This window comes from Anopheles stephensi, chromosome 2 (assembly GCF_013141755.1).
Source record: "Anopheles stephensi strain Indian chromosome 2, UCI_ANSTEP_V1.0, whole genome shotgun sequence".
In the NCBI taxonomy this organism is placed as follows: Eukaryota; Metazoa; Arthropoda; class Insecta; order Diptera; family Culicidae; genus Anopheles; species Anopheles stephensi.
This window is the reverse complement of record NC_050202.1, coordinates 24,322,640-24,339,383: the sequence shown is the minus strand read 5'-3', so window position 1 is coordinate 24,339,383 and position 16,744 is coordinate 24,322,640. Positions and strand designations below refer to the sequence as shown.

Genomic DNA, 16,744 nt, shown 5'->3' with positions numbered 1-16,744 from the left:
GGTGAAATGGTCAATGCAAGCATGCAGTAAATCTTTCCCCTTGTTGGTCGGGAAGGGAAGAAGTGAAAATGCTAATGAGTGCGTCAGTGATCAATAAATAAGTCTAGGGCATCGTTCGCTAAACGCATGCATCGAATATTTCATCCTTTCTGGTGCTGGTTCTATGAATGAATGGGAAGCGCACTGCGCAGGTGAAGAGATGAAGAATGCATCCCGGGCCAGCTGACCGCTGCGTGGATGAGTCATGCCGTTGGCAGCGAGTGACTTATATATGGGTCCGGTTGTGTCGGGAAACGACACTCCGAACCTATCGGGACCGGACCGATCGGACGGACCGTTCTCATTAGCATACTAATATTGTCAGCCGAGTGTCATCGAGACCTTCGCCGCGTCCAATCTGGACGACCGATATCTCGATCAATGGACACACTTCCTTCCCAAACACGCCCAAGATCAACACCCCGGAAAGGGAGTTGGTCAACAGGAAGAGCATTCGGAAGAGATACAGCACCCAGATCGCTGTACGATAAAGCGGCAGGCGAATGATGCATCGGTTCCCCAACGGCAATCCGGGGGGACTGGACAACACGCGCCCCAGTACCGTTTTTTTCCCATTCAGCCGGGAAACTAACAGCTTGTAGCACAGGACCATTAACACACCAGCAAGGCTTTGAACTCGTACCGAATGAATCAAATCGAACATTAATTACCCCAGCGCAGGTCTAACCTCCGCCGCCTTGGTTGCCGTGCCGTCTTTAATGGAGGTACGTTTGGAAAAGTGGACCTTAATTTAGACATCACCGAGAGAGAGAGTGAGAAAAGATTCGGAAAATTGGCACAGACGAAAGGTAGCGTACCATCAGTTGGCGCAAACAGAGGGTCGAGACGCCACATGGCGGAGGTCTTTATCGATATGGGACTATTATTGCAAAATGGTGTTATTACACGTTGCTTGCACAAAGCCGCCTCGAAAACGACGACTCCGGTTTCGGGCAGGCCATCTCCAGGAGACCCTAATAAAAGCCTAACCTCTCGAACGCGCCCGAACTCGGGTCAGGTCGGATGAATGGGTCGGAGTAGCAAAACAAAAAAAGGTGTACAAGAAAGGACCATTATCCGAGGCTTTTTCTGGCTTTCTCACTCACTCTCCGTACCTCGCCTGTGTAATATGAGGCTCCACACTGAGCGGTGGAATTAGGTAGTTTGAGCTTTGCTGATGCTTCCCACTGAGCTTACGGTAGCTTCGGCTTGGAAGCGGGTGTGATAGAGCAGAGGCGAGGTTGCTCCTCTCGCCCCTGACAAGGTGTCAAATTCGAGTGGCATGTTGTTGCGTTGTTTGCATCCAGGACAGCCCATCTGTGCAACACACTGTACCTACCGGCGTACAATGCATCTCCTGGAGGGTTGGGTAGGGATCGTGTTCTATGGCATTATTATTGCGACACCCAAAGCTGAGAGCCACGGTTAGATGTCGGCTAATTATTAGCTGGTACTTACTTTTGAGCAGTGGCAGATCGCTCATAAAGCCCGCGTTCTCGTCTATCACCGGATTCTGCCCATCGTCGACGGCACTCTGGAGGGCTTGGTGCAGTGCGAGCGGATCGTGTTCGTGGGCACCGAGCCGGGTTGCACCGGCACCGGATCCGATCGAGCCGCTGTAGTCGCTGCGCCGGTCCGAGTACGGGAAGCCGTGTGACAGTTGCGTCTGTTAAAATTGGAAGAGAAGGGAACAGATATTTAGATAAGCGTTTGGGCGTGTTTTGGGCTTAAGTGAGATTATTTAAATGAATAATTCGGGAAGAGAGATAAGAAAGGTAAATCTTGATGTAGATGATCCTTCTGGTGATTGGTAATATTGACAAAATTCATCTGACTGTTGTGTAAGGAGCTCAAAAAATAGCCCTTATATTGTTATGAGCTATGATTTAGTTCATTTTTTAAATTTTAAATCGAAGCGCCTAAAAGTATGCAATTCCCAAGAAGTCAATATAGAAAGTGACTATCACCAATGCAAATTATACTTGAATATAAAAATAAATTGAATTAATGGATTCAATTAAAACTGGAGCTAGTTGACAAGAAGATCGATAGGTTCGAACTCAGCAACAGATAAATCCATTATTAGATCGCCAACAATATACCGAAGATTTTCATACAAGCACCGCAAACATGATGATACCTCTCTCTCCCCTCTGGCGGATTAAATAGCGATATCTTTTAAAATGTGCACTAATTGTACAGGACTTTTTGAAATTGAAACAAAAATACTAAGCAATACTGTAAGGACTTTCTTCAGAAATTGACAAAAAAATAAAAAAATAAAGACAACATACGCCTCTGAGACATGGACTGTGTCCAAAACTCGCCAGGCTCCGGAGGGCTGGTCACGTCATGAGAATGACATCGGACGACCCAGCCCTTAAAGACTTTTTAGGCCGACCATAAGGACAGAGGAGGCTTGGTAGGCCCAAATTGAGATGGAGTGATGGCGTTAATACGTCCGCCAGAACGGCCGGGATGATGCATTGGCAGACGATGGCGCTAAACGGTGAGCGGTATCGAGGATTGTTGCAATCGGCCAAGACCACGAAGCGGTTGTGGCACTGGGTAAGTAAGTCAAAAAACAATTTAACATAACCTTAAGGATATCAAATGGTACATAAAACTACATAACTCGGTTGACTTTGCAGTTGAGTTTCGAATTTCCTTACAATATGCAGCGAATAAAACGATCAACTGCATGGCAAGCTACCGGTGCGGAGATTGCTACCTCAGTTTCTATCCTTATGAAAAACTATGTAATTGGCCAGACAATGTTTTCTATCTGAAGAACGTCCGTTAGTTGCAATAACTTTGGAATAGCTGCATAACTGGAGGACAATGATAGGTTGTGTCAATAAATATGACTATCTTTAAAACAAAACTCGTAGCCAAATCAGAAGTTGAACTACTGGAAAAATCGATCTTTAACAAGTGTCCTATACTATTAGGTTGAAGTTAATTGGATATCAGCAGCTGCTGTAATGAATAACACGTGCACGTGTTTAAAATCCGTTATTGAGAACAATTACAGGCGCCTAAAGGTATGTGATTAGTACATGTGGACTTAGTATGTTGAATGTGATTACCTCAATTACAACTTGTTTGGTAGTAAGTTAATCTGTAATTAACTAAAATGAAGAAGAAATTCCCTTTTTTATTAATGTGGTTTTAAAATAAGCATATTTTTGAAGCCACACTATGAAACGAAATTTCAAAAGTATGCAATCTGCACTTCAAATTTACTTTGCGATTGAAACCAACAGGATTCTGTTAGCTGTTTCTTTAGAAGGTTACTTTGTGTGCAATAATTTTGCAGTTAAAGCCTTAAAATTTTCAGTTTTTAAAAGAAACTCAGCACGACATAAATAAAGCCACTGTTATGAATAAACAGATGATTACTGATTTATTGCCTACTTAAAAGGGGTGTTTTCAGGATTCAACCATCTTCTTCGCGACTTCTTTTCTTTTCTTATCTTGCCCCCTCTTCTCTTTTTTTCCACCCACAAGAGGCAAAAAAGCAACGAAAAAAAAAATTGCAAGCCCAATATCGATCCGTACGTCAATCGGAAATTTATGAAAATTCCTTCCGGTGTATCGAGCGGATAGTCGCAACGGAGAGAAATTATGTTCAACAAGAAAAAACAGGCCACCACTGCCATGTGCAACAGTGGGAAGTAAAAACCACCGCGACGCTAATCGACTTTATTAAATCGTTCACCAGCCAAGAAAGGACCCGACGCGAGCACGGTGGCTTTCTGCGTAATCGATCGGTTTGTTACTGCAACCGAGCCTTCACCATCGCCATCGTACACCGGGTCCGGGAAAGGATGAGCATGTAGTTGATAAATATTTCGCTCGTTTATGATACGAAATTGTTGACATTCTTCCTGTCAAAAACCGCCCGGCACGCGCCCCACTGTACGCTGGAAGGGGAAGCTGTGCAGCGGAAGTATGGGAATGGATTTTCCGTGAGGGAAAGTTTAGTGGAAGTTATTTCTCCCGCCCTCTGTCTCTCTCTCGCGCTTTGTGTGTATGTGTGCGTGGGATAGGATACGAGGAAGGGAAAGCAGGAAAAACACGGTCACGAAGCTATTTATCCTTAAAATCTCGGAAACCCGCGAAACGGATCCGCTTACGTTGGGTTCCGCGTTGGGTATGTTAGGAGGAAAACTCCTTTGCCGGGCATTTCCTTTCTCGAAAGGCAAATGTTTAAGGCATACGGCAAGCAGTTGTAGAAATCAGTGTGTTTATCTGCTTAACCGAAGCGAAGAAGAAATGTTGGGTAGAAGAGTTTTCTTCGGAAGCTGGAAATAGTTTAGCTGGAAGTTTATTTTCCTACTTCGGCTCCCGCTCTCCCCGCCGTTTACGGCCCTTGTGGGCTTCGGAATGTTTTGTACAATCGGGAAGGAAAACCGGTGGGTGGTGGGTTTTGTTTTCATCGCTCCACTTTTTTTTTGGCACTCGTCTTACGATGCGATGGACCTTTTTCCCCCATGACATGGTTCATAAATGTATGGACACATGGGGCTTCGGTCTCGGCCGCCACTCGGTGTCCAGCGTCCCCAGTGATTGTGTTTGTTTTTGTGGAAAGAAAAGAAATTAATTCGACCTAACAAGCCCAACATGACTTTCATAATTCCTGCCCGTTCAACCCCGGGCTGGTTCGGCTGGCTGGCAGACGAAGAAGAAGTTTTGGATTTGGGAGAAAGCGACAGTTTAATCGAGAACTGACCGTTTCGCCGATGTTCGGAAGCTACCAGCTTCCAAAGTAGTAGCGGCGGCGTTAAAAATAATGATGTTAGTAATAAAAACGAAAGACAAAACATTTGCCTCCATTTGCCAGCGCGTGGACACGCGTGCCCTCGGCGCGCCAGCCGATCAACCGAAATGGCTCAATTCAGCCGATCGGTCGATCGAAACTGTACGCGCGCGGCTAAGTTAATCATCTCGCCCTACTGTCGCTGGGGAGAAAGAGATGGGGGGCTGGAGGAGGAATTTAGAGGGCAGGAGAATTGGGACACCGAGAATCGAGCTGCTTCAGAGGATGTTAAAGTTCGAGCATCAGCACCAGCCACCACCAGCAGTTTATAAAAATTAATTAACAAAAATGTGTGATCTCATTTTGTCGATTTCGTTTCTAGTTCTCATTTATCCGGTTTGTTTGCGTGGATTTAGGCGCAAAGGGGTGGGAGGGTGTGTGTGTGTGTTGGAGGGCTGTCAGGCGAATGGAGCACTGACAAACGGAGAATCAGCGCGAGAGAAGGAAATCACCGTTGATTTGTTTTATTGCCCGTGATGACCACCGGCTGCCCCGTCGCTGTGATAGGATTGCGACGGCTTTCGGGAAGCTTTTTTTTCTCGTTCGAGCGGTGATTTGATTGAGTGAGTGCCGAACACGCTTTGCCGAAGCGAAACTGAAGGAGAACGGAAGGGAAGGCTTCGATGTTTTGTTTTTCATCTAGCGACCACTTACCACGTGCTGTTGCAGTTCGGACTCGCGGTGAGATCGATGTAGTCCGAGCTGTTCCTGTGACGGTCTTAGCCCGGCCAGCTGATTGTAGTGATGCAGGGGCGCATGATGTAGCGAGGACAGTGGCTGCCCGTACGGATCCGTACTGAGATAGTCGAGACCGTGGTTCTGTTTGGGGTAAAGATGGCAGTGCATGGCACGTTAGAACATTTAAATTTTGAGAGGAGTTCTGGATTTGTTTTCATAAGCCTCCGAAACGTACCTGTTGCTGCGGTGGGCTTTGGGTGGTATGGTGGAAGGGTGGCGGGAAGTAGGGCGGCTGGAAGTCGGACTGGAGCGTCTGGTGATGCATGGTCGGACCGGGACCGTGTGAACCGCCGTGGCTACCGCTGTGTCCGCTCGCTGGGCCGTTTCTCCCCGTGTGGCCGCCGGTGTGCGCTGAGTATGCAGGACTTCCGCTCGACAGTCCTATGCCTCCATGACTAGTGAGCCGCTCCTGCGTGTGAAGAAAGGGCAAAGAGAGAAGATCAGAAATGGTGTTAAAAATTAGTTGACTAGCTTTGGGTTTTTTTTTTAGAATGTACAATTAACATTTAATGGATGTTTAAGAACATAAATTGACAAAATTGAATGATAGTGAGGCAACAATAAGCTCAATGTATTAATTGAATGTAGTACGAACGGAATCTAGTACAGCAATAATGAGTATGAGTGATATAAGAAAGATAATATTTTGAATAAATTTTATACATTTGTTGTACAATACGGTATGAAAAACCCCACTGAGCTGTCAAAGAAACTTTTGTAGTCCGCTTTGCATACATTTAGGCGATTAAATTGTTATATATGGATTTTCTTCATGTAACGTATAAGGACCAAAAAGTAAAGCAAATTTACGCATTTAGCTGAATCTGTAGAGCCAAACCATAACAATTTAAGTGTAAACATCTCCAATATATAATTGGCTTAGTACATTTTTAAGTTCCAAAATAATATGCTCATGCATTGTTGAATTTAGATCGATCGGTTATTCGGTTTTAAATGAACCTCTATGAAAAATGATTCATTCATACCATTCCTTTAGCAACATTGTCGTTTTAAGAGTTATTGTTAATAATTATCAGATATTTTTCTGTATTAAGACAAACGATCCTAAAGTCGTCTCGTTTTGTTTACATACTTTCCTTCTGGGAAGGTCTGATTATGTTTTAAGCTTTATATCATTGTGTAACATTGTGTTGGTTATCTCTTAGCTAATTGATGTGACGTAGGACGCAATGAGCTAGATGACTTTTATAATATAAATAAAACAATGATGTGCTTATAACATAACAATCATTCTTCTTCTTCTTCTTCTTCTTCCTTGGCACTACAACCTTGAGAGGTCTCGGCCTGACATTTATGGCTTTCTGTGGCTTGCATTTACCCGTAGTAAAGAAGTCAGCCCTACGTACGGGGAGGCTGGGATTTGAACCCCAGTCCTATCGTGTGAAGACCGGTGCCGCTGTCGCCTCGGCGTAAACACAAACACAAACACAAAAAAACATTAAACTTCTTATGTGAGTACAAAAACTGATAAAAACTGACGAAAAATCAAACAAATGCTTCACGTATCCAGTTGTAAATGCAGAAAGTCAAGCTGCAGAAATTATTCAAATTAATGTTTTATTGAGTATGAAAGAATGTTGTAAAAATTATTCAAATTCATGTGTGTAAATCACAACAGTAGGCACAGAGCAGAGAAGCGCCATAACTCCAAAGAAAACAAAAAAAAACCCAAGGATGCATAAAATTGAGTTCCTCCGCTTGATTTCTACAGGACCCACCATCAAACAATTTACCAGATCGCGCTGTGGCCAAAAGCGCTTCAGCTTATAGCCACTGTTAACCCAAATCGCTATTTTGTTTATTTTAACATGCTTTATTTGGTGGCCGTTTGGGGGAAAAGTGCCAGGGGGTGCGCCAGTGGGGAGTTTAGAAGGAGGCTCACCACCACCGATCGAATCGATTCGCTCCGTTTGATTAACCGCCGCGCCCGTTGACCGGGGGCTGGCGTGAACGAGCCGGATAACCTCACTTTTATCACATTTCCGACGAAAATCTGTCTTCGCCGGATTCGTTTTCGGACGCGTTTGGCATTTTTACACCCGTTTGATCTAAATCTATCGTGAAAGCCTCCGCAGGTCCCTTCACGCTCGCTGTTTTCACCCCGCCCCGGCGTAGTGGTAGTTTTATTGACGTGCTTCCATCTCGTAGTTAAGGTGAAGCGATCGCCAGGTTGTAGGTTGGTTTTTGTTTTTTTTTTTCGCTTTTAAAACCCTTGTTCCCGTAGAAACCCACCCGCCGCTTATCTTTACCCGTGCGGGGAAACCGGGCCCGTAAGGTGAGGTCATAAACATTGCAATCAAACTCCCCAAAATTGGCCAACCCGGGAGGGGGTATTGCTATTTTTTTGTTGATGTGCTAGTGAACATGTGACTGTCGGTGGGCTGGCGATCGAAAACGAAAAGCGAACCTGATGCACGGATTGACACCCATTTCCGTGAGTTTTGGGGCTTGGGCTGTGCACCAGACTCTTCCCGCTGTTTCGGTGATGGCAAGAGAGAGCATTCAAATAAAGACTGTTCGAGCAGCAATTTCGAACAGCATAAACTCAAACCTAGTGACAGCTCCATTTTCTGATCGGAAAAATCACACTCTCTCTTACTTTCTCGCCCCACAACGTTACTGTGTGTGTGTGAGGGTATGCTGATGTGTTTAATTAATACAATTATCGTTGATAAGAATGCATTCACTTGGAAGCACGCAACGGACTCCACTTGCTGACCATTACCTGCACTTCTATAACGGATGACATGTCCACGTACGCCAGTGCCATCTTGGATCAGGTTCGTCGCTTGCACAGGTCGTTTTGGTGCTTTTTTTCTCGTTCGATTGGGTTTGGTTTTTCGACAAGGGAACCGCCACAGAAATTCGATTTAGGCTGTACGATCACTCACGCAGAACGATTGTTTGCAAACACTTATGGACACTGAGTCGGTTTAATCCGATTGATCTTTTTAGAAGCGTTTGTGGAAGTTTATAGGCGGAGAACGATTGTAATGTTGATGGATTAGTTTACTGCTCACAAATGGTGCCATGATGTACACTAGACAGATTTTTTTTTGAATAACTTCACTTTACAAATAGTAATGAAAATCTATTGCGATCGTGCACTGAAAGATAAAAAAAACTACTACATAAAGTCAGGTTCTTCTACCATTTCGGTGTGGTGCCGTGACCAGGATTAACTTGTTTGTATAAATAAATAAACCTTTTTTCAACTAGTTTTTGATGTAAATTCTATAAGTTTCGACATCAGTGTGTTAGTGCCGAATAGCAGCAAATTGAAAGGCATAAAATTGGTTTCTCGAAAAAAAGTGATTTGGTGCCGTTACCAGAATGTTCCTGGTTCAATATTTAAAACAATTTATATTAATTCCTTTGATCTCCTGTCGGGTACTGTCAACACTCTGGCTATATTTAAATTGCGCTATTTTAAAGAAAATTTCTCCTCAACCATTACATCAGCAAGATGAGGAAAGATCCCTCCCGTTTGCGTAACCTTTGTTGTCACATAACATAGGCGTGTAAGTGAAATTGGACAAATTGGAATTTAATAGAATTAATCTGCACCGGTCTATTAAGTGTTTAGTCAGCGTGTAAGCCCGGTAAGGACACAACTTTCGCCCGGAGGCTAAAGTGCATTTGAATGCAATAATTGCATTTAGCCACCCGACCACCCGACGTCCAAACAACACCCGCCGGCATAAGGCTGGCCGGGCTAAGTAGGATCTCTATTGGGCAGGAAACACCAACCGTAAAATGGCGTTTAACGTGTCAAGCACGCGTTCCGCAATGAAGCAATTAAGTGATAGCTTTGCTAGCTACGGAAAAGAATTCATCGAACCGCTATCGTGATCGATCGTGATCGAGAATCCTTTTGCGGGAAGAAAGCTCAAGTAGCTGCAAATCCTTCAGCAGTGCCTAACACGACCGAACTTCTTGTATCACACACCGTGGCACGGTACGAGTTGCCGAAATTCTTCCGCCGTATGCTAAATGCGATAATTGTCCACCTCTTCCCTTTCCTACGCACTTCACCTGCTCGAAGTGCCCGTACATGAAGGTCTAATTATTTTTCAATTATGCTCAATCATTGACCGGCACACTCGTGCATTTGCTGCTGCCGGTTGTATTTTCACTAAGTGGATAATGTACGAATTGCACCATACACTTCACCGACGGCAACGTCAAACCGCAGACGGGTAACGCAAATCGGCACACACCATCGGAACACACTTCAAACCATCACCAACATGGCGAGTCACAACACACACAAAAAAACTAAAACAACTTCAAACACGTGCTGATGCAAATGATCGTGTACGTGATCAGGATTCCGGGTTGTAGGTTACGTCGGTCACGAAACTGAGACGGAAGCACAACACTGACACGCAATCACCAAGCAAAAAAAGCACACCAGAAAGGATCCTGCGTTCGATTTCCAGGAAGATCTTTTCTCTGACTTCGCATGGAATCACTTCAAAACATTCTCAAACTCCGAACACTATCACTTGAAGAAAAACAAAACCCCCACAGCATCAGTAAAGCAACTTTAGCACACCAGTACGATCGCGCCTGTACCGTGATTCCGTGGTGCCTCCCTTTTGTCTGGCTAGGACATCTCACCAGCACACATCTCCCCACAATCAATCATAACGGCCGGGGGATCTAACGCAAACTGAGCATAAAATCGGTAGCGACGGATTTGTTTGGCTTCGGGTCGGGTTCCCGCGGGCAACCTCCATCCCGCACCCATTATGCTCGTCCATGCTCTCACAAAATTATGCTCAAAACCTATGCTTCATCTCGCTCGCTCGTTCGTTCGCTCTCTCACTTTCTCTCTCTCGCAACGGAATCGCGTTTCCGCGCGCGTGACGGAAAGGTGCCGTTGACATTTCTTTTTCTCCGCTAGCCTGACGCTATGCTCCCTAGCTTCGTTCTCTTTCGCACTTACAGACGAAGGGATCTCTTTCGCACCAACACGAAGATTGGTGATGAAATTTTCAAATTCCCTCCCGTTTCGTTTGTCGTGTGGCTGATTTTTGCCGAAGGGAAATCGCTCTTCTTCGGCGAGCGATTTTCCTCCTCTGCCAGCAGCCGCCAACGTCAACGCACGAGGAAAAGGACACGAATTATGTGTCTGTCTCGAGCGTGCGTGTGTGTGCGTATGAAGGATACAATAAGAAACAAAAAAACCCCGAAAGAAGGAAGGCATTTTAATTCATGCCTCTCGGTAGTATGCACTTTTCTGGCTGTGCTGCGATGCATGCAGCTCCACAGGGTGGAGACCTGCGCTACCGAAATTATGCTGATGAGGCGAACGCACCAGTCAAATCAAGGGGTAAGCAAAAAAAAAAGGACATATAATATGTGCGCCTCGGCCACATTCCTGGATGAACGATGCAGAGCCTTGTTTTTGGCTGTGTTTCTGTCCATCCTTTTCTTGGTTACTATGGTTCTGCTTTTTGCGTAAGGATTGCATGTTTGTGGATGAAGCTTTGGTCGTTTTTTTGTTTTGCTTGAAGCTGGTATGTCAGGAATGTTGGACATAATTTACCAAATTAATAATGATCACTTTCTAGCAGATTTACGATCCAAACAGATCGGTATGGATGTAGTTTATGGGTTCGATTTGTTTGTACGAGGTAGGAGGATATTTTTATTAATTTAATCGATGATGATGACTTCATTTAAAGTGTAGTTTTATTACAGGAAAACTGTGAGCTTAACAGGTTAATAAGCTTTTAAAAATCCGTTAAGAAGAAAATTGCTTAGAAGAAATGTTTAACAACTTTTAATGTTGTGAGCGCCTAAAATTAGGCAATATGCAGCAGAAGAAAATGAATGTTATATGATTTAATTAAAGCTCAATTATCCTATAAGTTAAGGTCGTTTCCAACCTATTCTCAATCAGAGCTGTCAACCAAATCAATACTGAGATATGAACCCGACTCTGTAGAATTGAGTCAATATAGACAAGAGGACCCATTTAGCACCAGAATCACATCGCTTCGTGCTTGTATAATTTAACCCGAACCACCTTGAAGCGTGACAGTGATTTTGCCAGGAAAATAACTCTGCGTCCAATAGTCTGCGCACCACGCAGGAGAAAGCTCGCACGGATCGTAACCGAGTCCCGAGGGTAACAGGTGAGTTTGGTCGGCTCGTCCCAAAACGTGTCTGCCGTGCGCAGACAAGAATCGGCAAACGGACCGGACACGCTGGCCCGAAAAATCCGGTCCGAAGAAGACACCACTACTGCGCGGTTTAATTGCGCTTTGGCACAAAAACCCCGGCCAGCGTTGGGCCGGCTGCGGCTGATGAATGCGAATATAATTGTGGGTTAATGGAGGATCCATTCCGAAGGGTGGATCAGCGGCACCAGACCTGACCCTCACGCGGGTTGTGGCTCATTTTTCACCCAGACGCTTAGAGGTTTTCGGTTGTTTTGTGTGCTCGGTAGTTTCCTCCCTTTATTTTCGTCTTCCCGGGGCTGATAATGAGGTCCGGCTAGGAGTGGTTTGACAAGAAGTGTGTGTGTGTGTGGAACTGTTATGAGGCTCCACGTTGACCCTGGGAAGGGTGAGAGAGTGCATCGGAAAGCGTTAGATAACTGATGCAGAACTGGAAGCGTTATTGGAAATTCGTTTCATAACGACTTCATGGCTCAGAGTCTCAATGAACAGCACTAGAAGCCATGTTAGAAGGCCCTCAATTTCCCTCTAAAGCAGCTCACTCAAACCTATCAACGCGCTGGAAAATGGCTTCCCCCTTTTTTTTCTTTGGCGCCTGATTGAATAATCGTTGTTATATCACCACTTAAGCACAATCAATGCCGAACATCTGTTTCCGAAGTTTGCAGAACAAAACACCGAGGCGTAGGTTACACAATGGGGAAATCCTCGCAGGAAAAACTTTACCCAAACCGTTGGCTTACTGCCCCTGAAGGCACAAACCACGGGCCTCGTGTTTGTGAGCACCGCCTGCGGAGAACCGAAACAGTTCACACACACACACATACACTCGCAATGGGCGAGAGGTCCCTGCCAAGGACCGGACCCCGCAGTTTCGGTCAGGAGTTAGGAGGAGGAGCCAACGAAACGGTCTCCGGAAGGGTGGTCCTGATGGTTGGCGAAAAGATGCATCTTTGCAACTGCAACCGAAGGGGGTTACCGGTGTCATGTACCGTACAAAGGGGTGGTAAGGACACTGCACAGCTTTTCATTTTGTTCCTTTTAAGCGTAAGCGTAAAGCAGGAGAGTAAGGGTTAAAGAAGTAAAGGAAAAAGATAGCAAAACGGAACGGTAAGAGTATGAGAAGCAAGCTACACATCGAATTAAAGTGAGCGAATATGAGTCTCAGTGGCGAGGCAAAGATGAAAATGACACTTGGAAAATGAAGAGTTGAAAAGAGAAGAAAAAAACTTATGAAAACAAGCAAGTAATGGTTGCCTGCACTACTAAAAAAAGGTTATGAAAGAAGAAGAAAGAAGAAAACAATTGTAAAGAAAGGGCGAGTAAGAGTGGTGAAGAAGAGTGATTAAATGGAACTAATTAATTCAATTACCAGCTGTGATTGTAGGGACGGTGTGAGTGTCTGGAATTAGAAAGAGAAAAAAGAGAAGAGAAGCATATTCAGCATATGATGGTTTAACAGTGGAATGCATTTATTTGATTTGGTTGGTTTAAATAGATGCATTTAGCTACGTTTTATTATAAAAGGGGTTTTTATTCTGGTGCTTGAAGACGTGCGGAAGCCGTTCCGTATATTAAAGGACTCGCTCCGGAAGTAAAAATAACAGTTGAAGCAAGAGGAAGAACTCTGTGTATCCTCGATGACATTGTAGCACGGTATCGCATCCTGCCTGTTGGATGTGTTGGACGAGCAAGCAAGCTCTCGGCACCGAAGCACCCGAAAGCGATTTCCGGACAGTCGAACAAATGCTGCTGACACACTGGGTGAAGAATGTTTGCAAGCGGCTGAATCCTTTTGGGCGATGAATAATGTCCTTCGGGGGTTTTTTTTTTCGCTCTTCCCAGCCGGACGACATACAGGTGACGATAAGAGCCAACGACAATGATGTCCTCTTCTTGCTATTTGTAACTCTTTTTCTCAATTCTTCTGAAAGGTGATGTCCACAACTTCCAACATGCTTTATGCCTTTGGTGAGGTGAAAAATGGCAAACCGGTGGGTGTAATGTGTTGTACAACTAGCATCAAGAAAAAGGGAATAATACGTCTCACAGGACTATTTAGATCGGCGATAAACCGCTCTAACCGTTCGAACAGCTCGTTTAGGGTTAACAAAATCTTGGAGATGATGGGTGCGATGGTGTAAGTTTCATCGCCCACCTCATTCTCACCGCACCGACTGACTCTTCGCCAGCCCTCGGCAGGATCTATCGCCACGGAGCGGACGATCGATGGCCCACCGAAGGAAGCCATTAAAATGATGGATTACTGTTCAATAAAAAGGCTTTTGTAGTAGTTTTTACAACCCTCTCTAGGCTGGAGCGAGCGCGATTGGACTGTAATTTAAAGACAATTTTATACACTCACTCCCGGAAAGCGGGTTTTCGCAAGATAAGAGCGACGGAGATGCTTCACCCCCCCCCGCTCGGAATGTGTGTGAGGCGGTGCTCGGTCCGCGTTGCCTGTCATGTATTTCGGAAGCTGTTTCGAAGACACACGACTTCCAGCGGCTTCGAACGGTTTCGCGGGTGGATGATGACCAATAAATTTCCCTCACCCATTTCGATTTACGTGGTGGGTGAAAAATGTGACCCGATCGTACGCACGCGGGGCGATCGTATCGAACGGAATTGGGTAGGTTGAAATGGGAAGCTTTACCACGTTCGGAGTGGTTCGCTATCACGCGAGGAGGATCTGCCTTGTTTTTGGGGGAATGTTACTTTAGGATTAGGTTCCCGTCCAGTTGGCTCACCCAAAGCAGAAAACAAGCAGCCAGATCTGATCTGTTTGGTTTTGAACTGGATACACGCAAAAACCCGTCCATCATATGGATCTTTGAAGGCAGTCACAGTTTGGATGGTTATATGGGTTTCCCGGTCTTAAAAAAAGCTTTCACGGCGAGATGGGAACTGATGACTCCCACCGTGGTGAGGTCACACACACTGGACGAAAGCGAACGTAAACATTAATTTTCATCATTGTTTTGTGTGGCGGTTTGGACGTACTTCAGCACGGGATAAAACCAAAAAAACCACTAAGCAGCACTATGCAGACAAAACGATCGATAAATTGTCATAGATAAAGCCATTGGGCTGTGGACGAAAAGACGGTGAGATGATGGAAAGGGGAGGTAATTGGTGTGGGTTAACGTCCAAGAGTGCGTGCCGTGCGTGTGTTGGAATTGATGGTTTGTTTGAAGTGCGATCAGATGTTCGCGTGAAGCAACCGTTCACGGGATGTAAAACGATAAACAAATTTGTAGCAAAACGCTGCAGGTGTTATTTTGCGTTGGCAAGAAAACGGGGGAGAATCGCGTTTGAAAGGCTTGTTAGTATTTATTTGCAATTTTGACGAAACAACCCGATAGCTTAACGATCATATTGAAATTCATCCCTTTGATGCTGAGATAGGTTGGTATGACTACTTAAGCGATCAGTACGAAGATATGCAAAATACCATCTTTAACTGCCAATTCCAAATTGTACTGAATGTGTGTCAAACTGTTATTTGGTGTATCCACAATCCGTCAGATAGTGATTGAGACCTTGAAGACGAAAAACGGTTTCTGGTAATTTTTTTGTTGAAGTTTGACAGTTGTTTTTTTTAGTACGAAAAAGATTGAAGTAAACTGTCTCAGAATATTATCATAGGTAACCTAGATTCGTTATACTGTCATATTTGACAGTTGACTTCTTGTTCTTTGTTCTCCGAGAGGTCTCAGCCCGTCTTTTTTGGCTCTCCTAGACTTAATTTTACCTGTAGCTGAATAGTTGATCCAGCGTACAGGAAGACGGTCTGGACGGGATTCGATATCCCGACCTGCTGTGTAAGGATAAGCGCCACTACCGCTGTGGGGTCCGGTTACTTTGACAGCTCACAGCTAGCATTAAAATGAAGGTTAATGAGCGCTCTAGGTATCCGTAACACTCCCAATGAGTTACTTGCTTTAATATAGAGAATATAGGATGAACAGAAAGAAACAAATCAAGGTTCGTTCAATACACAAGTGTATTCAACTTTGTTCAACTTCAGCTTCAATTTTTACTAAATGCTCTAACGCGTCTGATTGAGTCACGGTTCATATTCGGACTTTAGGACCTCAGAATTTCTGAGTATCCTCTGCGTGTACTAGCAATCTTAAAATCAATGTTCAATACTGCGTTTCCAGCTGTCAAATTTGACAGTTCGTAGCTAGTATAGACACTTCATTACTTTTTACCATAATATATTCTTTGAACCATAAACAAACTAGAAAAAGTTGAATAAAAAATTGGAAAATTCAACAAAAACTATCAAATAAATACTTGTCAAAAAGAAACAGATATCGCTATTAATATAGTTCCGCTTTTAATCGTGAGAAAATTTAAACCGTCCCAACACATAGATGTCCTAGATGTTCTCCATCAAGCCCTCCATTTCGCACGATGGCGCAATTTTTTTTTCCAAAAAGCAAAGCCTTTTGCATATCAGGAACGGGAAATGGCATGTTATGATTAAAATTAATTGTAAAATCAATTCACCCGGATGGGTTTTTAAAGAGGCGCGATTCGCCCCGCAGAAAAAAAGCCTTCCCCGCACACACACTTCCTGCGCCGTTTCGTGAAGCTGAGGGTGTAGGAATCATCCCCACACGCATTAGTCATAATTTGGAGACCGATTTATAAATTTGGGGCGACCGATGAAATTGAATACGGTGTGTGTGTGCGCGATGGGAAGCTGTGGAATTGCGAAACCTGGTTAAAGGGCTTCGCTCGTTCGCATCCCGAAATACCGTAGGTCAATAGCGAAAATGCGATTTTTTTATTCTCAACGAAAAACGGAGCAACGAAATCTACTTTCTTTGCATCGAATAGCTGACTAGGCCGCTCTATACAGGCAAAAGGCTAGATGAGTTGGTGCCAAATAAATCTTCATTTTTAGATGAGCGACCTCGTA

General features: G+C 44.5%; 1 protein-coding gene across 11 annotated transcripts in view; it reads right to left on the bottom strand.

Moving 5' to 3' along the window:
- Window positions 1-16,744, bottom strand: part of LOC118506256 (transcription factor AP-2-epsilon) — a 72,393-nt gene that overhangs the window by 6,646 nt on the left and 49,003 nt on the right. For 5 of the 11 annotated variants that reach the window (XM_036043142.1, XM_036043141.1, XM_036043150.1 and 2 more), the window contains 4 exons: window positions 13,184-13,213; window positions 5,775-6,008; window positions 5,516-5,680; window positions 1,498-1,705 (listed from right to left, as the gene is read on the bottom strand). In XM_036043142.1, the coding sequence (XP_035899035.1) occupies window positions 1,498-1,705; window positions 5,516-5,680; window positions 5,775-6,008; window positions 13,184-13,213 (637 nt within the window). Of the gene's footprint in view, window positions 1-1,497; window positions 1,706-5,515; window positions 5,681-5,774; window positions 6,009-8,345; window positions 8,743-10,178; window positions 10,291-13,183; window positions 13,214-16,744 lie in introns of those variants that run through there. The other 6 variants (XM_036043149.1, XM_036043151.1, XM_036043147.1 and 3 more) reach the window with 5 other exon arrangements.